Here is a 21055-nt window from a genome sequence, read left to right as displayed (position 1 = left end):
ATCCTTAAGGGGACCTACTCTCTCCCGAGCTACCCTTTTACTCTTAATATACTTATAGAATCTTTTAGGATCCTCCTTTATCTTATCGTGGAGAAGGTCATGGAAGCTAGTGAGTTCAAGGGAGGGAACAGCGATATCCTGGAGCATATCAACATTACAAAGGAGGCGGTGTTGGAGGTTTTGAAGCGCATTAAGGGTCGTCTCTGTGGCGCAATTGGCTAGCGCGTTGGGCTGTTAACCGAAAGGTTGGTGGTTCGAGCCCACCCAGGGACGTCGGCCCTTATTGAGCGTTTCACTTAGCGCCCCTGGACGTGCTTGTTCTACTCTCTGTGTTTGCATTGGTGTCTTCTTTTATGGGCGGCACAGTGGCGCAGTGGTTAGCACCGCAGCCTCACAGCTCCAGGGACCCGGGTTCGATTCCGGGTACTGCCTGTGTGGAGTTTGCAAGTTCTCCCTGTGTCTGCGTGGGTTTTCTCCGGGTGCTCCGGTTTCCTCCCACAAGCCAAAAGACTTGCAGGTTGATAGGTAAATTAGCCATTATAAATTGTCACTAGTATAGGTAGGTGGTAGGGAAATATAGGGACAGGTGGGGATGTTTGGTAGGAATATGGGATTAGTGTAGGATTGGTATAAATGGGTGGTTGATGTTCGGCACAGACTCGGTGGGCCTGTTTCAGTGCTGTATCTCTAATCTAATCTATCTGCCAGGGAAATCTCATGGCCCCTTTTCACCCTCCTAATTTCCTTCTTAAGTAGTCCTACATCCCCTATACTCCTCGAGGGACTCGCTCGATCCCAGCTGCCTATACCTGACATGTGCCTCCTTTGTCCTGACCAGACCCTCAATATCCCTCATCAACCAAGGTTCCCTAAACTTGCCAGCCTTGCCATTCCATCTAACAGGAACATGTCGGCCCTGAGCTCTTCCTATCTCACTTTTAAAAGCCTCCCACTTGCCAGACGTCCCTTTACCTGTAAACAGCCTCTCCCATTCAACTTTTGAGAGTTCCTGTCTGATGCCATCGAAATTAGCCTTCCCCCAATTTAGGACTTCAACCTGAGGACCAGTCCTATCCTTTTCCATAACTATCTTGAAGCTAATAGAGTTATGGTCACTGGTCCCAAAGTGCTCCCCCACTGACACATCAACCACCTGCCCATCCTCATTTCCTAAGAGGAGATAGAGTGTAGCCCCTTCTCTAGTAGGGCCATCCACATACTGCTTCAGAAAACTATCCTGGACACACTTAACAAATTCTTCCCCATCTGATCCCTTAGCACTAAGGCAGTCCCAGTCAATATTAGGGAAGTTAAAATCACCTACTATTACAACCCTATAATTCCTACACCTATCTGTGATTTTCCTACATATATGCTCTGCCACTTCCCTCTGACTATTGGGGGGCCTGAAGTATAATCCCATCAAAGTGATCGCCCCTTTCTTATTTCTAAGTTCTACATAAACTCTGGTATAATTCAAGAGGCAATTAAATGATATGCAGGGAGAACCAGTGATTTCTACGGATGGATCAGATAGATAGGTCAAGTGGCCTCCCTTTTTTGTGCTCATGTTGCAATCTTTAAAAGCAAATATCAAGCCTGTATCTTCTTGTATATCAATAGTTCAGTTAATCTTGTATTAATATATTTCTGTTGAATTCTACTCGTACCATTTAGTTCAATTTGAGTGATAGCATCACAGTTTTGTGTTTTTAATTTGAATAATCAGATGGCATTGAAATGTATTTTATTGCATCTGTTTCTCAGAATGTGAAAACTTTTGGAATAGTGTTTCTACATTTCATGTGCTTTTCCTCTTTTATTTTATGGGGGAAAAGGTGAAGTAAAAATGAACTATTTATCGAAGCCTTATGTAGCTATGGTTACTACATACCAAATGGCAGTGCTGCTAGCATTTAACAACAGTGAAATAGTCAGTTACAAGGAACTCCAAGACAGCACACAGATGAATGAAAAAGAACTTACCAAAACCATCAAATCCTTACTTGATGTAAAAATGATCAACCACGATTCAAACAAGGCAAGTATGTTGATGAAATGTAGATAACACTTTAAAGTAATTTGATATAGTTTATTGCTCTTTCCTGTTTAATACTGATTTGGAAGAATTAATGTATAATTAATTCCTCTGATGCATTCAAAGTGCTGGAAATACTTAGCGTGTGCAACATATGAAGCCTGACAGCAATAACCAAAGGTCAACTTGGAAATGAATAAAATATTTTATCTGTTAGCATAATTGTTCACTTCCTGGAACAATTTGGAGAAAGTTCAATAATGGGAAGGAGTGTTATGGTTGTAAAACTAAAAGTAACATTTTAGCTTCTCCCAGTGACTCATAAATACAAACACAGTCAGGAAGGTCTCAAGTTCGATATGGGGGTTATACTGAGTTAGCTGCTTGCAACTGAGTTTCGCTATTAGTGCTTCAAGTGTCCTCAGTTTCCCTCGGCTAGGGAGTCTGGTGGAGTGAGGGGTCCAAGGTTTCCATCCCTAACATCCCTTGACCTCTGCTGCAAAAGTGCATGTGCGTGGTTTTGATTCCTTCATGGTCAAATAGCTTGCTAACATTTGCTATCTAGCCTCACATAGAAAAACAGTACTCTTATGAGAGGAGTGTTGGCACCTGTGGCAGCCTGCATGAGAAGAGGAAGGGAAATCAAGTAACATTTAAAAATTCTGAATGTAAAGTTTAGAAAACTTATTTGAAATAAGCCACCAGATCAACAGATTATTTCATAGTAACTCAGTTGTTCAGGTAAGAAAACAGGGGAAAGGTAGATTTTCAAGCATCTCAGCCACAGTAAAATACCTTAAATAGATGAAAATCAAGAGAAAAATAGTTTCCATTCAGTTTGCCTGTCGCTTTAGAAAGTCACGATTGTGTGTTTTTTCTTCTCTGCAGGAAGATGTTGACTTGGATTCAGTTTTCTCTTTAAATATGGGTTTCAGCAGTAAAAGAACAAAATTTAAAATTACAACCTCCATGCAGAAAGATACGCCACAGGTAATGGGTTTATTTTCTTGAATGATCAGTTTATAAAACTAGGTATTTTCTGGTTGAAAGGACTCATCAAAAAGTAAAGTATTACATTTCCATTTCAATTCTGTTCAGTCGAACATACGAATTAAGAGCAGGAGCAGGCCATTCGGCCCTTCTGCCTGCTCCGCTATTGATTAATTCATGGCTGAACTGATTATTCCACTTTTCCACCTACCCGCGATAACCTTCCACCCCCTTGCTTATCAAGAATCTATCTACCTCTACCTTAAAAATATTCAAGGACTCTGCTTCCACTGCCTTTTGAGGAAAAGAATTCCAAAGACTCACGACCCTCTGAGAGAAAATTTTTTTCCTCATCTCTGTCTTAAATGGGCGACCCCTTATTTTCAAACAGTGACCTCTAGTTCTAGATTCTTCCACAAGGGGAAACATCCTTTCCACGTCTACCCTGTCAAGACCCCTCAGGATTTTATATGTTTCAATCAAGTTGCCGCTTCCTCTTCTAAATTCCAGCAGATACAAGCCTAGCCTGTCCAATCTTTCCTTGTAAGACAGCCCGCTCATTCCAGGTATTAGTCTCGTAAATCTTCTCTCTACTCCCTCCAACACATTTACATCCTTCCTTAAATAAGGAGACCAGTACACACTACTCCAGATGTGGTCTCACCAATGCCCTGTATAGCTGAAACATAACCTCCCTACTTTTGTATTCAGTTCCCCTCACGATAAACGATAACATTCTATTAGCTTTCCTAATTATGTGCTAACCTTTTGCAATTCATGCACTAGGACACCCGGATCCCTCTGCATCTCAGAGCTCTGCAATCTCTCACCATTTAGATAATATGCTTTTTTTTATTCTTCCTGCCAAAGTGGACAATTTCACACATTATATTCCATTTGCCAGGTCTTTGCCCACTCACTTAACCGATCTATATTCCTTTGTAGCCTCCTTATGTCCTCTTCGCAAGTTACTTTCATATCTATCTTTGTGTCATCAGCAAATTTAGCGACCATACCTTCGGTCCCTTCATATAAATTGTAAAAGGCTGAGGCCCCAGCACAGATCCCTGTGGCACACCACCCGTTACATCATGCCAACCAGAAAATGACCCATTTATGTCTATTCTCTGCTTCCTGTTAGCTAACCAATTTTCTATCCATGCCAATGTGTTACCCCCTACACCATGAGCTTTTATTTTCTGCAATAACTTCTGATGTGGCACCTTATCAAATGTCGTTTCCCTTTATCCACAGCACATGTTAACTCTCTCAAAGAACTCCAATAAATTGGTTAACCATGATTTCCCTTTCACCATGTTGACTCTGCCTGATTACCTTGAACTTTTTTACATGCCCTGCTATAATAATAGCTTCTAACATTTTTACTATGACAGATGTTAAGCTAACTGGCCTGTAGTTTCCTGCTTTCTGTCTCCCTCCCTTTTTGAATAAAAAAGTTACATTCTCTATTTTCCAATCCAACGGAACCTTCCCCAAATCTAGGGAATTTTGGAAAATTAAAACTAACCCATCAACTATCTCACTAACCACTTCTTTTAACACCCTAGGATGAAGTCCATCAAGACCCGCGGACTTGTCAGCCCGTAACTCCAACAATTTGTTCAGTACCACTTCCCTGGTGATTGTAATTTTCTTGAGTTTCTCCCTCCCTTCCATTTCCTGACTTACAGCTAATACTGGGATGTTACTTGTAACCTCAATAGTGAAGACCGATGCAAAATATCTGTTCAGTTCATCTGCCAACTCCTTATTATCCATTATTAATTCCCCAGACTCACTTTTACAGGACCAACGCTCACTTTGTTAACTTTTCTTTTTTAAGTATCTATGGAAACTCTTACTATCTGCCTTTGTATTTCTAGCTAGCTTTCTCTCGTACTCTAATTTTACCTTCTTTATCAATCTTTTAAGTCATTCTTTGCTGTTTTTTATATTCTGTCCAATCTTCTGACCTGCCTTCCATCTTTGCGCAATTATATACTTTTTCTTTAAATTTGATACTATCTTTAACTATTTTAGTTAACCACAGAAAGGTCCCACCCTTGGAATTTTTCTTTCTTGTTGAAATGTATCTATTCTGTGTATTCTGAAAAATCCCCTTAAATGTCTGTCACTGCATCTCTATTGACCTATCCCTTAACCTGATTTGCCAGTTCACTTTAGCTAGCTCTGCTTTCATGCCCTCATAATTGCCCTTATTTAAGTTTAAAATACTAGTCTTGGACCCACTCTTCTCTCCCTCAGACTGATGTAAAATTCAATCATATTCTGATCGCTGCTACCTAGGGGCGCCTTAACTATGAGGTCATTAATTAATCCTATCTCATTGCACAATACCAGGTCTAATATAGCCTGCTCTCTGTTTGGCTCCAGAACATATTTTGTGGGGGGGTGGGGAGGGTTCAATTGAAGGGAAGTTTAAAAAGTTGTTAGAACCAGAGTAGGTAAAAATGGTAATATGTCCAAGCTTAAGGCTGTTTATCTGAATGCATGTAGCATTTGTAGCAAGATCGATGAGCTGACAGCGCAACTAGAAACAAATTAAAGGATTTGATAGCAATCACAGAGACGTGCTTGCAGGATGACCAGGACTGGAATCTCAATGTTGAAGGATATTCGACATTCCGGAAGAATGGGCAGAAAGGAAAAGGAGATGGGGTAGCTTTGTTATTAAAGGACGGGATCAATGCAGTTGTGAGTAATGATATAGGTGTAATAGATCATGATGTAGAATCAGTTTGGGTGGAAATAAGGAATAGCAAGGGGAAGAAATCACAGGTGGGAGTGGTCGATAGGCCCCCGAGGAGTTGCGCCTCTGTAGGACAAAATATTAATCAGGAAATAATGGAGGCATGTAAGAAGGGCACTACAATTATCATGGGTGATTTTAATCTGCATATAGACTGAAACAAATCAAATTGGCAAGGGTCGCATGGAAGACGAATTTGTAGAGTGCATCAGGGATGGTTTCTTAGAACAATACGTTGCAGAACCTACCCTGGAGCAGGCTATTTTAGACTTGGTAATGTGTAATGAGGTAGGATTAAGAAGAGATCTCGTAGTTTTGCATCCTCTAGGGGGTAGTGATCATAACATGGTAGAATTTCAAATTCAGTTTGAGGGTGAGCAACTCAGGTCTCAAAGCAGTGTCTTCAACTTAAACAAGGGCAATTAGAGAGGTATGAAGAAAGAATTGTCTAAAGCGGGCTGGGAAAATAGACTACAGGGGAAGTCAGTAGATGAGCAGTGGCAGACTTTTAAGCAGATATTTCATAACACTCTAAACATTTATTCTGGTCAGAAGGAAGGACTCAAAGAAAATGATGAACCACTCGTGGATAAGAAAGGAAGTTAAGGGGAGTATCAAATCAAAAGCAAAGGCGTACAAAGTGGCGAAAGCTAGTGGTAGGTCAGAGGTTTGGGAATTTTTTAGAAACCAGCAGCAAATGAATAAAAAACTAATAAAGAGGGTGAAAATTGATTATGAGAGTAAATTGGCAAGAAATATTAAAAAAACAGTAAGAGCTTCTATGGGTATATAAAAAGGAAGAGAGCAGCTAAAATTAGTGTGGGACCCCTAGAGGATGAGACTGGGGAATTAATAACAGAGAAATGGCAGATAATTTAAACCAATATTTTGCATCGGTTTTCACGGTGGAGGACACTATCCACATCCCAACAATAATAAATGAGCAAGGTGTTACTGGGAGGGAGAATCTTGTAACAATCTCTATCACAAGGGAAAAGGTGCTAGACAAACTGATGGGACTAAAGACAGACAAGTCGCCAGGACCTGATGACCTGCATCCAAGGGTTTTAAAAGAAGTGGCTGCAGAGATAGTAGAGACATTGGTCATAATATACCAAAACTTGCTGGATTCCGGTAGCATACCAGCAGATTGGAAAACTGCTAATGTGACGCCCCTATTCAAGAATGGACGGAGACAGAAAGCAGGAAGCTATAGACCAGTTAGCTTAACATCTGTCATTGGGAAAATGCTAGAGTCCATTATTAAGGAAGAAATAGCTGGACATTTGGAAAAACATAATGTAATCAAACAGAGTCAACATGGTTTTATTTTTTTTTAGAGATACAGCACTGAAACAGGCCCTTCGGCCCACCGAGTCTATGCCGACCATCAACCACCCATTTATACTAATCCTACACTAATCCCATATTCCTACCACATCCCCACCTGTCCCTACATTTACCTACCAACCTGCAAGTCTTTTGGCTTGTGGGAGGAAACCGGAGCACCCGGAGAAAACCCATGCAGACACAGGGAGAACTTGCAAACTCCACACAGGCAGTACCCAGAATTGAACCTGGGTCGCTGGAGCAGTGAGGCTGCGGTGCTAACCACTGCGCCACTGTGCCGCCCGTTATGAAAGGGAAATCATGTTTGACAAATTTGTCAGAGTTCTTTGAGGATATGAGAAACAGGGTGGATAAAGGGGAACCAGTAGATGCAGTGTATTTGGATTTCCAGAAGGCTTTCGATAAGGTGCCACATAAAAGGTTATTACATAAAATAGAAACGCAGGGTATTGTCTATTTATTCTTCCTACCAAAGTGGATTACCTCACACTTTCCAACATTGAACACCATTTGCCAAGTTCTAACCCACTCACTTAACCTATCTATATCCCTTTGCAGATTAATGTGTTGGCATGGATTGAGGATTGGCTAACACACAGAAGGCAGAGAGACAGGATCAATGGGTCTTTTTCAGTTTGGAAAGCCGCAACTAGTGGGGTGCCGCAAGGATCGCTCCTAGAGCCTCAATTATTTGCTATCTATATTAATGACTTAGAGGAAGGGACAGAATGTAGAGTATCCAAATTTGCTGACGATACAAAAATAGGTGGCAAGGCATATTGTGATGAGGACACAAAGAATCTGCAAAGGGATATAAGAACAAAGAACAGTACAGCACAGGAACAGGCCATTCGGCCCTCCAAGCCTGCGCCGATCTTCATGCCTGCCGAAACTAACACCTTCTGCACTTCCGGGGCCCATATCCCTCTATTCCCTTCCTATTCATATATTTGTCAAGATGTCTCTTAAACGTCGCTATCGTATCTGCTTCCACCACCTCCCCTGGCAGCAAGTTCCAGGCACTCACCACCCTCTGTGTAAAAAATTTGCCTCGCACATCCCCTCTAAACTTTGCCCCTCACACCTTAAACCTATGTCCCCTAGTAACTGACTCTTCCACCCTGGGAAAAAGCTTCTGACTATCCACTCTGTCCATGCCACTCATAACTTTGTAAACCTCTATCATGTCGCCCCTCCACCTCTGTCGTTCCAGTGAAAACAATCCGAGTTTTTCCAACCTCTCCTCATAGCTAATGCCCTCCAGACCAGGCAACATCCTGGTAAACCTCCTCTGTACCCTCTCCAAAGCCTCCACGTCCTTCTGGTAGTGTGGCGACCAGAATTGCACGCAATATTCTAAGTGTGGCCAAGATAGGTTAAGTGAGTGGGTTAGAACTTGGCAGATGGTGTTCAATATTGGAAAGTGTGAGGTAATCCACTTTGGTAGGAAGAATAAAAATACATTATTATTTAGATGGAGAAAGACTACAAAATACTGCAGTACAGAGGGATCTGGGTGTTCTTGTACAGGAAACACAAAAAGTTGGCATGCAGGTGCAGCAGGTAATTAGGAAGGCAAATGGAATTTTGGCCTTTATTGCTAAGGGGTTAGAGTTTAAAAATAGGGAAGTCTTATTACAACTGTACAGGGTGTTGGTGAGGCCACAGCTGGAGTACTGCGTACAGTTTTGGTCCCCGTATTTAAGGAAGGATATACTAGCATTGGAGGCAGTTCAGAAAAGGTTCACAAGGCTGATTCCTGGGATGAAGAGGTTGTCTTATCAAGAACGGCTAAACAGGTTAGACCTCTATTCATTGGTCTTTAGAAGAACGAGAGGTGATCTTATTGAAACATATAAGATTCTAAGGGGGCTTGATGGGGTAGATGTTGAGAATATGTTTCCACTGGTGGGGGAATCTCGAACTAGGGCACATAGTTGTAGAATAAGGGGGCACACATTTAAAACTGAGATGCGAAGGAATTTCTTCTCTCAGAGGGTGATGAATCTCTGGAATTCTCTACCTCAGAGCGTTGTGGATGCCAGGTCACTAATTGTATTTAAGGAGGCGGTAGATAGATTTTTGAAATCTCGAGGAGTCAAGGATTCTGCGTAGCAGGCCCAAAAGAGGAGTTGAGGCCTGGGACAGATCAGCTATGATCTTATTGAATGGCCTACTCCTCCTCCTACTACTTGTGTTCTTGTATATTGTTCCAAGAAATTATCCCGAAAACATTCTGTGTGATCCTCATCTAGGCTACCTCTGCCCATCTGATTTTTCCAGTCTATAGGTTAAAATCCCCCATAATTATCGCTGTACCTTTCTGACAAGCTCCCATTATTTCTTTCTTTATACTCGGTCCTACAGTATGGTTAAAGTTAGGTGGCTTGTACACCACTCCCACAAGGGACTTCTTGCCTTTATGATTTCTCATCTCTATCCAAACTGCTTCTACTTGAACTTAGGTCATCCCTCTCTATTGCGCTAATACCATCATTAATTAACAGAGCTACCCATCCACCTTTTCCTAGCTTCCTGTCCTTCCTAAATGCCAGGTATCCTTCAATATTCAGGTCCCAATCTATGTCGTCCTGCAGCCATGTCTCTGTATTGGCTATCAGATTGTACTTATTTATTTTTATTTGCGCTCTCAGTTCATCTATTTTGTTTCGAATGCCATGTGCATTCAGATACAGAGCCTTTAGTTGTGTCTTTTTTATTATTTTTGTAACCTCTAGCCTTATCTGTTGATTTACTCTTAGAATTGTATGCTCTGTCCCTTCTTGTCACAGTCTGTTTATCATTTCCCATATTAATACTTTTCTCTCCTTGCCTGTCTCTACTCCTTGATTTACCATATCTTCCCAAATTTGATCCCTTGCCCCCACTATTCAGTTTAAAATCCTCTCTCTACTTCCCTTGTTATGCGGCTCACTAGAACACCGGCCCCAGCATTGTTCAGGTGTAGACTGTCCCAAAGGTACAGCCACCACTTTCCCCAATAGTGGTGCCAGTGCCCCACAAACCGGAACCCATTTCTACCAGACCAGTCTTTGAGTCGCGCATTAATTTCTCTAATCTTATTTGCCCTATGCCAATTTGCATGTGGCTCCGGTAATAATCCAGAGGTTATTGTCTTTGAGATTCTGCTTCTTAATTTGGCGCCTAGTTCCTCATACTGACTATGCAGAACCTCTTTCCTTGTCCTGCCTATGTCGTTGGTACCTGCATGAACCACGACAACTGGATCCTCTCCCTCCCACTGTAAGTTCCTCTCCCTCCCACTGTAAGTTCCACTCCAGCCCTGAGCAGTCCCGAACCCTGGCAGGCAACACAGCCGTCTGGACTCTTGCTCTTTGCTGCAGAGAACAGTGTCAATCCCCCTAACTATACTGTCCCCTACTACCACTACATTCATTTTTTTCTCCCTCCACTTGAATGGCTTCCTGTACCATGGTGCCATGGTCAGGTTGCTCATCCACCCTGCGGCCCCCACTCTCATCCAAACAAGCTCAAGAACCTCAAACCTGTTGGATAATCGCACAGGCTGAGGCTCCTGCACTGCTGCCCTCTGGGTCCCCTTACCTGCCTCAGCTGCAGCCACACTCTCCTGATCCTGACCACTGACCAAATCAGAAGATCCTATCCTAAGGTATGTGACCGCCTCCTGGTACAAAATGTCCAGGTAACTTTCTGCCTCCCTGATGTGTCGCAGAGTCTGCAGCTCGGACTCCAGTTCAATGACTCTGAGCCAAACCTCTTCGAGTTTGCCCTGGATCACACTAGCATCCAGGAGCTCCCACATGCTGCAACTGTGACACATCACCTGTCCTGCCATTTTTGATGTGTTTTAATTAACTGCTTCATTATTTTATTCAATTTTTTATTTTCCTTTTTGTTAATACATTTTATTAAGCTTACCACTAGTTCCTTTACTATTTTAAACGTTAGGATTAGGATGGACCTTAATCACTTACCAGATATTCACCAAACATGTAGCTTCTTCCTTGCTCTCTCTGTTGATTGTGACGTCACTCTGATGTCACTTTTCGATTTTTCCCTGCTTCTCTCTCTCTCTCTCCCTCTGTCTGACTCCAGTCTCCAACTCTGGGCTTTTGGCATGCTTTTTAAACCTCCGCTCCCACAGTGCTCCTCTCTCTCTCCCTCTGTCTGACTCCAGTCTCCAACTCTGGGCTTTTGGCATGCTTTTAAAACCTCTGCTCCCGCCGTGCTCCTCTCTCTCTTGCTCTGTCTCCGGTCAATCTTAAATGTTATATCATAGAATGATGCAGTGCAGGAGGCAATTCAGCCCCTCCTGCCTGTGCTGACTTTTGATAGAGCTATCCAGTTACCCCTGTAGCCTGTAATTTTTTTTTCCATTGAAGTATTTATCCAATTCCTTTTTCAAAGTTACAATTGAATCTGCTTCTACCACCCTTCCAGGCATTGTATTAGCTGTGTTTAAAAAAGATTGTTGCCTGTGGTTCTTTTGCCCATCAACTTTGTTACGACCAAGTGAGAAAGGTGTCTAGGGTTCCCTCTCAGCTTTCACCTGGTCTTACCCTAACAGGGTTTTATTTTAAACACAGCATGTTTTTAGCTCCCCCTTAGTGGATCCTTGTTCACTGCTTTCTAATTATTAGGCAAAGAAATCAGCACAAACAGGTTTTCTTAGGTTTAAAGAGGAACGGTTGAACTTCATTTAAACTTAAGCTCTAATTTGGCTAACGCCTGCGGATACACAACGCGCCCACGCTAGCATGCATACGCGATACACACATGCAGATAGAATCAGAAAAGAGCAGAAGAAAAATAAAGTGGAAAAGTTTGAGGCAATCTTTGAAGAGGGTTTTTGTTACGGTTGTTACGGAGGGGGGATACACAGGGGTCTAACTCTACATTCTGGAAGGGAGGAGGGAGGGGGAGATATGCAGGGGTCTCTGTATTCTTAAAGGGAGGAAAAGGGGATATGCAGGGGTCTCACTCTGCATTCTTAAAGGGAGGGGGGGATACACAGGGGTCTAACTCTGCATTCCTAAAGGGAGGGGGATGATACACAGGGGTCTAACTCTGCATTCCTAAAGGGAGGAGGGCTGGGGGATACATAGAGGTCAAACTCTGCATTCCTAAAGTGGGGAGGGATACACAGGGGTCGCACTCTGAATTCTGAAAGGGAGAGGTTCTGGGATTACTGGAGGGAAAGCTGTGCTGGCATGAAGGGAGGTACCATGTACCATCCTTCCGTTAACTGTGTACGCTCTGTGTTTGTGAGGGGGCAGTGGCACAGTAGGCACCCTGTGTGTGAGGAGGGTGCGAGAAAGGGCAGGAGCATTAAGGTTTTGTGGATGGTGGGGGCAATCGATTCAGCTGGTAGGATCTTGATGTGGTCATGCTGTGCCACTGAGTGTTGGCCAAGATGGGCAATGCCATGGCATGCCACATAGTTGATCCAGGAAAGCAGCCGATGTACCCATCATCACCAACCCATGCCCTGTTAGGAACCTTCAAATACATGCAGGGTTCAACTGTATTTATCACATGGGAATAGGTATGGCTATTGTGTGATCCTCTGCACGCGAAGATCCGTGTGCACCAGAGGCAATACCAACAGGTAGATGCGATCCACATAGAGGCCCCCGGTCGTGAGCAGCAGCCCCCAAGGGGACCCCGTCATTATAGTTGCCGTGCATCTACAGGCCCCACATGACATGTCATCGGATGTCAGAGCACCAATGTCAGAGGAGATCACGCATATAGAGAGGGTGATGACATGTCTCTGTGCCCTGCTGAAGGATGACCTGCAGCCCATGGGCTTCAGTAGACATCCCATGCCTTTGTTCCTCATAGTGGCAGCGGTTCTCAAGCCTGATGCCTCTGCAGGGGCCCACTTTGTGGGGTCACACAGTCAGCAGTGCACCGTTGCATCAGGGAGTTCACCAATGCCCTGCACCAGAGGGTCAGTGAGGATGTCCGCTTCAGGACAGACTCTCACAGCCAGGCCCAGAGCGCCGTTGGTTCTGACACCATTGCCAGGTTGTAATGTTCATAGACTGCACTCACATGGTCATCAGGCCTACTGCCAGGCTACCACCTGCAGACGTCACCATTAAAGGAGCCCTCTCAATCTAGGTGAAGCTGGTATGTGAACACCGCAGATGCTTGCAGCGAATGTGTGACCGCTTCTCGGGCAGCTGCCATGATACCTGGATCTTGCGCCACTCCCATCTGCCACCGCTGTTCACTGAACTGTCTCAGATGGAGGGGTGGCTTCTTGGAGAAAAGGGCTATCCTTTGCAGAAATGGCTCCCGACACCAGTGAGAGACTCCACCACTGCTGCAGAGGAGAGATACAACACCAGCCACTGAGCTACATGAGCCACCATTGAGCTGAAAGAGTGCCTCCAATGCCTGGATGGACAGGGGGCTCAGTGGCGGCCGGCAAATGCAGCCGTGCTGCCGAGTTCAAAGGGCACTGCCACGAATGGTGGCGCCCCAATAAAATTCAGCCCTCTGAGTTCAAACTGTTTGCACAATTCAGGAAAACCCAGGTTGCCAAGCAGGTTAGTCATGTGACTAGCTGGTCTGACCATGTCTGTTTGTGGATTCTCTGGTCTTAGCCGCCCCTGGAATGTCTCTTCTTACACACAATACCTGGTGCTCAAAGTCCATTGTGGGTTAAATTGGAGCAGGAAATAGCCCCTTTGTCCTTCTAAGCACTGGCTGTTGGTATGCAAAAAATGTTTTTCCAGCCAAGGGCCTGGTCCATTTTTTAAACAAGTCCTTTCTTCACTTCAGCAACTGTTTTCAAATCAGTGTTCATGTGGCGAAATTAATATGCCTCATTCTTGGCGTGGGGGCCCAGCATGACACCTTAATTCTGTGTCCAATGGTTATTGATCCTCTGTCAATGGAAACATTTTTTCCCTATTTACTCTATCAAAACAGTTGGCATTGGTAAGAAAACTGAGGAGAGAGAGGTGCCCAGAATTCAACTCCAATTGAGGCTCAACCAGTAATTTCTGAAGTTTTAGCATAACTTTTTTGCTTTTATACTCTGCCTCTTCATAAACCCAAGGATTCCATATGCTTGCTTAAGCAACCTTCTCAACTTGCCCTACCACCTTTAAAGATTTGTGTACATATGCCCAACGTCTCACTGTTCCTGAATTCCCTTTAAAATTTTACATTTAGTTCATATTACCTGCCCACTGAAAAAGTTCCATCAATCCCAGCTCTGTCTTCTGTGAGTTAACCAATCCTCAATCCATGCTAATACATTACCCCAGATACTGTGAGCTCCTATCTTGTGCAATAATCTGTTGTGTGGCACCTATCAAATGCCTTCTGGAAATCCCCTTTATCAACTCTGCTTGTTATATCCTCAAAGAACTCTATCAAATTTGTCAAACATGATTTCCCTTTCACGAAACCATGTTGACTCTGTTTGATTGCATTAAGCTTTCCTAAATGTCCTGCTATTTCTTCCTTAATAATGTACTCTAGCATTTTCCCAATGACCGATGTTAGGCTGACTGGCCTATAGTTTCCTGCTTTTTCTCTCCCTCCCTTCTTGGACAGGTGCTTCCCATTAGTGGTTTTCCAATCTGCTGGGACCCTCCTGGAATCCAGTGAGTTCTGGAATATTTTGACCAATGCCTCCACTATCTCTGCAGCCACTTCCTTTAAAACCCTTGAATATAGGCCATCAGGTCCTGGCGACTTGTCTGCATTTATTCCCATTAGTTTGTCAAATACTTTGTCCCTTGTGATAGGGAATGTTACAAGATCTTTCCTCCCATTATATCCTTGCTTATCTGATATCTGTGGGATGTTTATAGTGTCCTCCACCATAAAGACCGATGCAAAGTATTGGTTTAAATTATCTGCCATTTCCCTGTTCCCCGTTATCAATTCTCCAGTCGCATCCTCCAAGTGTCCCACGCTCACTTTAGCTACTCTCTTTTTATATACATGTAGAAGCTCTTGCTGTTTGTTTTTATCTTTCTTGCCAATTTACTTTCATAATCAATTTTCTCCCTCTGTATTAGCTTTATAGTCATCTGCTGCTGGTTCCTAAAAATTCCAATTGTGTCCAGATGATTTAGCTTCTTATTCTTAATCATTTCCACCTCTAGCTAAGGCTGTTACAAATCGCCAGCACATTTGTATGTGTGTGCCTGTAGTGCCTTGTCTATAGCTTGTTTTCAGACAAATAAAACTAAACCTCTGCTTAGTTTCTGGTCTCCAATTCTGTATTTGTCTGTGTCATCAAAATTGGATCATTAATGGAGGGAAAAACATTTTGTACTCATTTCCATTTATTGCAATTTGAGGTGACTATATCAAAATTAGAGTAGCTCTGATCTTTTAAATTGAGTTTATGTCAGATCTAAAAAGTACTGATTGAAAAAAAATACACAAATGGTTGACTTGGGAGTCTCAAGAGAAATCAGATGCTCATAACTTACTATATATAATTTCATGGATGAGAACACAAAATTGTTCCTCATTCTCTAGTAATTAGCCACAGAACTCCTAAAAGTAGCGTGAAAAATCCCAGAACTGTTGGCCAGCTTTCTGGACTGGAAACAGGCACTTTGTGGCACTGAACAGTTATCAGATCGTAGAAAAATAAACAATCTCCAATTAGCTTCTGTTCACAAAATATAAAATAAAGGTAACTAACTTTTATTAGCTTTTCTGTTTCTGATTTCTATTGTAATAACTGTTTCTAAGCTTTTTGATAGTTTAAGAAATGCACTCTTCTGTTTCTTTATTCAGTAACTACAGCTGTATGCAACATTTTTATATAGTAATTTACATAGCTAAAGCACAATGTAGCTCACAAAGCTCTGTTGAAACAGTCATGTTGGGTTTCTAGTCCTTGCTTCATTGTTTTCAGGAGATGGAACAAACTAGAAGTGCAGTCGATGAGGACAGGAAAATGTATCTGCAGGCTGCTATAGTCCGCATCATGAAAGCACGTAAAGTGCTCCGACACAATGCACTTATTCAAGAGGTAAAAGTTAACTTTCTTTTTAGGTGACCAAAGAGTTAGCAAAAGCTTAAGATTTATTTAAGAATGAAACAAATTAAAGATATTTGATATATACCAAGCTGATAGGCTGGAAGTTCTCTCTTTCTCTACTGGCTCTTAAAAGTTTATGTAAAATTAGTTTAAACAGTCTCAGCTGAGTTCCTAGTAGGCACACAGCTCGGAGGTAGTTTAGGAAATTGGATTAAAAGCATGTTGTGAGGCTGAATAAAAGAACTTAGATATTTATCTAACCTGCCCTAAATCCAACAGAGGTGATGAAAATAGGACAAGTGTTCCATTCCACAGCACTGAGATCCTTTGTCTTGGGTATATATAAATTGACATGCCCACACACACAAATCTTCAGCAGGGACACTTTACTGCTCTAATGATTCTATCAAGTAAGCATAGAGCAATTGTGTGTGGTTTCTGATTAGCTTCTATGGATTTATTCTGAAGGGTGAAATGATTATGAATGGTGGACTTTGTGCCATCAGTTTGTGTTCTGCAGTAATAAAATATAGTACCTCTCTTAAGGTAATTGCCAGTGACTTGTTCTTGATTCCTGATGCCCTTTACATGATAGATCTAAAGTCACAAACTTCATTAAGAGTCCAGTATAATTTTCATAGAGATAATAACTTGGTTCAGCATGTGTTTATCACTGGTGCACAAGTTCTTTCTTTTGAGAAAGGAAAATTAATTATGGTTTAGTTGCACAATTTGTTCCTGATTTCCCTTCCCTCCTCCTCCCCCTGCCCTTTTGGTTCTTCATGCCAGACATCCAGGCAGCAAGCCTACTCTTATCCCTTATTAATACCACTCTAACCTGTGTCAAGGAGGTGTGCAATACAGCTGCAGGTGACTCATTGAGTTTTCATTATCTTCAAGTAAGCAAGCATAGGGCCTTTGCTCTGGCTTTTTCCCATTGGCCTAACATAGATCGGGAATTACAGCCACACACTAATTTCCTGTCATTCTGTGCCACATTGTGTTGATGATGTTAACTGGCTAGACCACTGAGCTAGCAATGTAAGAAAGAAAATGCTGTTTGTGGGACCTTGCATTGTGCAAATTGGCTGCTGTGTTCCTCAACATTACAACAGTAACTAAATTTCAAAAAAACTTGATTGGCTATGAAGCCCTTTGACATGTCCTAAGATAAGGAAAGGCACTAGATAAAATGCAAGTCCTTTCAGAAATAAACTTAGAGGGAAATATAAATCTGAGATGAGGATAAACATAAAAAGATGCAGAAACACAGTATTTGATGGAGAAATGAAGATTACCATTTCAGTGCAAAAAATCTTTTTTGTTCCGATGTTGATCAACTTTCTGTTCATGGGCAGCATTTTCTGTTTTATTTACCTCTTCAGAGGGGATTTTATTTCACGATTATCTGCATTGAAGACTTCCTAATGCTTGTTCACTTCTTAACAGGTAATAAGCCAGTCAAGAGCAAGATTCAACCCTAGTATCAGCATGATCAAGAAGTGCATTGAAGTCCTCATTGACAAACAATATATTGAGCGTAGCCAGACCTCAGCAGACGAGTACAGTTATGTAGCATGATGCAAACTGTTGGCATTTGGCTTTGTCCGAGTATGGGTGCAAAGACCTGCTGTGTCACTGATGTGTTCCTGTGAGATGAAGCAGAGCTGTGCCTCCACCAGGTTCTTCAGTCCATCACCTGGCAGCCCTTTCTCTGCTATTTGCAGTCTAACCAGTGCCACAATGCAAGTGTCAATGCCTATAGTTATCCCAACTCGTTATCACAACATTACTGTAATGGGGGAGTGTTTTGGGTGCCATGTTTATCTCACAGGTGCAGTTGATATATTTTAAAATATAATTTAAAACTAAACACTGTAACATGGCAGATATAATTATTGTGTTTACACTGTAAATTTTTCATCCAAGACTGCAGATAACAAATATGGCACTTGTTGCTTCACAAAAATAAAGCCTGTATACTATCTGAGGTATATGTAGGTTTCAGTGAAATAGACCATTGCATCAGTGTTCTCTGCAGATCGCCCAGATGAACGAATCTATGTACATCAAAAATACAGAAGTTTTCCTGAACTGTCACTACAGGAACATCATGAGGAATGTCTATACCAGTTTGCACTTCCATTAAAGGGATTTTTGTCAGATTGATTTCTTTCAGTGTTTCTCGTGTGCATTGATGATTGTTATAAGTCCTCCAAAGCCTTAATTATTCAGCCTGAATGCTGCCGTTTTTTTGGGGGGATTGTCTTATGGACCTGTCAAAATGGTCACGTCTTTAGTAATATTTTCATAATTTTTGCCTGAATCTACTCCACATGCAACAGAATAAAAATCTAAAATGAATTTTTAAAAATTGTATACAACCAATTAATGGTGGAGTTTTTAAAAAATGTCCCCAGGCTACAGAGCAGTCATGGCAAAGAGGAGGTGGCCTCTCCTGCTGCTGCTACTACTCTGAATCAACTACTACGATCCAATGGGCTTTCCCCCACCCTCCACCTTCCAATGGGGAAGTGACTGGCTCCATCAGGCAACATCTATTCGATGCAGTCGAGACTGAGAACTCATTGACCTGGGAAGCCATCATTCCAGGGCATTCTCCACTTGCTGATGGTTTTTGAACTATTACATATAATGGTCCACAAGAATGATACTGTCACAACGGTTCTGATCTGATTTATGTTTAGCAACATCAAACTTATTACAAAAAAAATCTGTCTAAATATATCTAATGAAATTATAGATATCTATTATTAACATCCGGCAAAAATCTGCCACTTTTTAAATCAGGAACTTTGCATGAAAAGTTTTTTTAACTTGTTAACTTATTTGATCGAATGAGGTCAGAGGACTGGTCTGTTAATTGACCAATGTGCTTGAAGTCTTGCAGACTTCAACCCTGCATGGTGTTAACAGTTGTAGGTTTTTCAGAGGATTGGCTATCTGCATTATTACCAACAGTGTCCGCAGTCTCTTTAAAAGCTTATTTTTCAACTGTTTGGTGTGACATTTGTATTACCAGTAGCCAAGTGCAGCTGGAATAGTGAGGAATAAAACTGTTTTACTACAGTTTGAGTTTGGCTGTTCTTGCTCTGTGTAAAACATTTTGTTGCAAATGCTATTTTAAAATCTGAATGTAATTTAACATTTTGTCTTTTCAAACAAGTATGCTAACTTGAGAAAGCCCATCAACTTACAGGGATAAATTTTAATGCTCCCAGGCAGGAATGGTGATCTTGCTGCCTCCAGCCAACTTAAATTACCAGAGAACAGGCACAGATGAGCCCTCTACCCCGGGAAGGCAAGAGCCTATTTTACATTGGAAAGTCGCAGCCTAATTGAGTCATTGGCACTGCAACAGCATTTTAATTTCCATGTCCCAGAGGCCTGCATGGAGCCAATACTAATAGCCAAACCATGTCACAGAGTGGTCCGAACAGGCCACAGTAACTTGCAAAATTTAACTTTTCTGCAGTCATAGTGGGCCATATGGAGCAGGATTGCTCCCTCGGGCTGGGCAAGGAGTCCTTCGGCCTCCCCATCTCTGGCCCATCCTCTCTCTTCTAGCGCTGGTAGGAGCTATTACCTTCGCCACTGTTCTAATTTTATTCTAGGGACCATTACCTTGCGTCCCAGTGTCTTTGGGCTCCCAACCTGATTTTTCTCCAGCCTGGACATCGCTCATACCAATTTTGGGCTGGAGACTGGGCTACTGTACTCAAATGAGACTTGAGCCTCGTGCTGAGTTTCCCTCCTGCCCATCTCAAACTTGGCACGAGTTAAAATTGACCCCATAATTTCTGTTTTAGTGCACCACAGGTGTTTTGATTTTTTTTTAATTATATGATGCTTTATTTGCATCCTGAGTATAGACTGAGGAATGTCTCAGGAATTAAATTGTTGTGTTTGTATAACCAAATGATGTTAGCACAGCTAACTTTTTTTGTAAAGAAATTATCTTCACATGCAATGTAATTCTCTTAATGGTAGGCCTTTGCTTCAAGTCATCCTGTAACATGGTGCAGAATGGGCAAAATACATAATGTGAACTACTTTGTTTACTGTGAGATCTGTTACTTCCATTTTATGGGATCAGTCAGATTTTGATCAGTATTGAATAGGCAAGTGCCACTTCATTGCTGATAGAATTGTAGTTTTTGGAGGGCAAAGCTGTCTTGTTTTCAAGTTCTGTCTATACACGTGTGTAGGCACAATAGAGGACTAGGAAACTCACCAGTTGCTTTAAAGGTACCAAAACATTTTTGTGATTTCAAAGCTCTTGTGTAAGATTTTGGATTAATTCCTTATGCCTGGTAATGAATGAGTTGTTTAAGTTCTGAAACAGTTTTACTCAAATTTTTATGGTCTGCAACCATCTGTTAACCTGGAGATACTGATCCACAACTTCAGAACACAGGAGACATTTGTATTGAAGTAATTGGTAGGATTCAACAAAGCGAGTTGGGGTAGTTATTCAGAGATAGCAAAGCTTATTTAATTACAGTGACAATGAGAATGTATTAACTGACAAATACACATCAAATAAGCATTCTCTATTCTTTCATCCCTCCCCTAATAACCATTTTTCTTGCATTTAGGTCATGTCAGGTACCTGCACCAAAAAGAAAAGGTCACCTGTTCCAAGACTCTGCCAGTATAGGGACCAGTAACAGCACTGCCTTTTGAGTTGTATGTTTTTCCTTCTCTCTCTAAAGGAATGTGTCTGGTCTCATTGTAGCTGAGGTTGGGAATTCAGGAATGTTGCTTCTCCCTGGCACATTCTAGATTTTGATATCCAGTTGTAAATTATCCTTTGGGTGGGTTGATGTTTCAAAATTGAAGATGCAGCTTGAAAAAC

The 21055-nt window shown here is 42.0% G+C and overlaps 1 protein-coding gene and 1 non-coding gene across 5 annotated transcripts in view; both read left to right on the top strand.

Moving 5' to 3' along the window:
- cul2 (cullin 2) overlaps positions 1-20249 on the top strand; it is a 93924-nt gene extending 73675 nt beyond the window's left edge. For all 4 annotated transcript variants that reach the window (XM_068014753.1, XM_068014735.1, XM_068014733.1 and 1 more), the window contains exons 18-21: positions 1839-2041; positions 2927-3028; positions 16051-16167; positions 17626-20249. In XM_068014753.1, coding sequence (XP_067870854.1) covers positions 1839-2041; positions 2927-3028; positions 16051-16167; positions 17626-17757 — 554 coding nt within the window. In that variant the 3' untranslated portion in view covers positions 17758-20249. The remainder of the gene's footprint in view (positions 1-1838; positions 2042-2926; positions 3029-16050; positions 16168-17625) is intronic.
- trnan-guu (transfer RNA asparagine (anticodon GUU)) lies at positions 200-273 on the top strand. Its single transcript has one exon. It is a non-coding gene; the product is annotated as a tRNA-Asn (tRNA).
- Positions 20250-21055: the final 806 nt, after the last annotated feature.

The sequence above is a fragment of the Heterodontus francisci genome, chromosome 2 (genome assembly GCF_036365525.1).
Source record: "Heterodontus francisci isolate sHetFra1 chromosome 2, sHetFra1.hap1, whole genome shotgun sequence".
Lineage (NCBI taxonomy): Eukaryota > Metazoa > Chordata > Chondrichthyes > Heterodontiformes > Heterodontidae > Heterodontus > Heterodontus francisci.
This window is presented reverse-complemented; position numbering and strand designations above follow the sequence as displayed.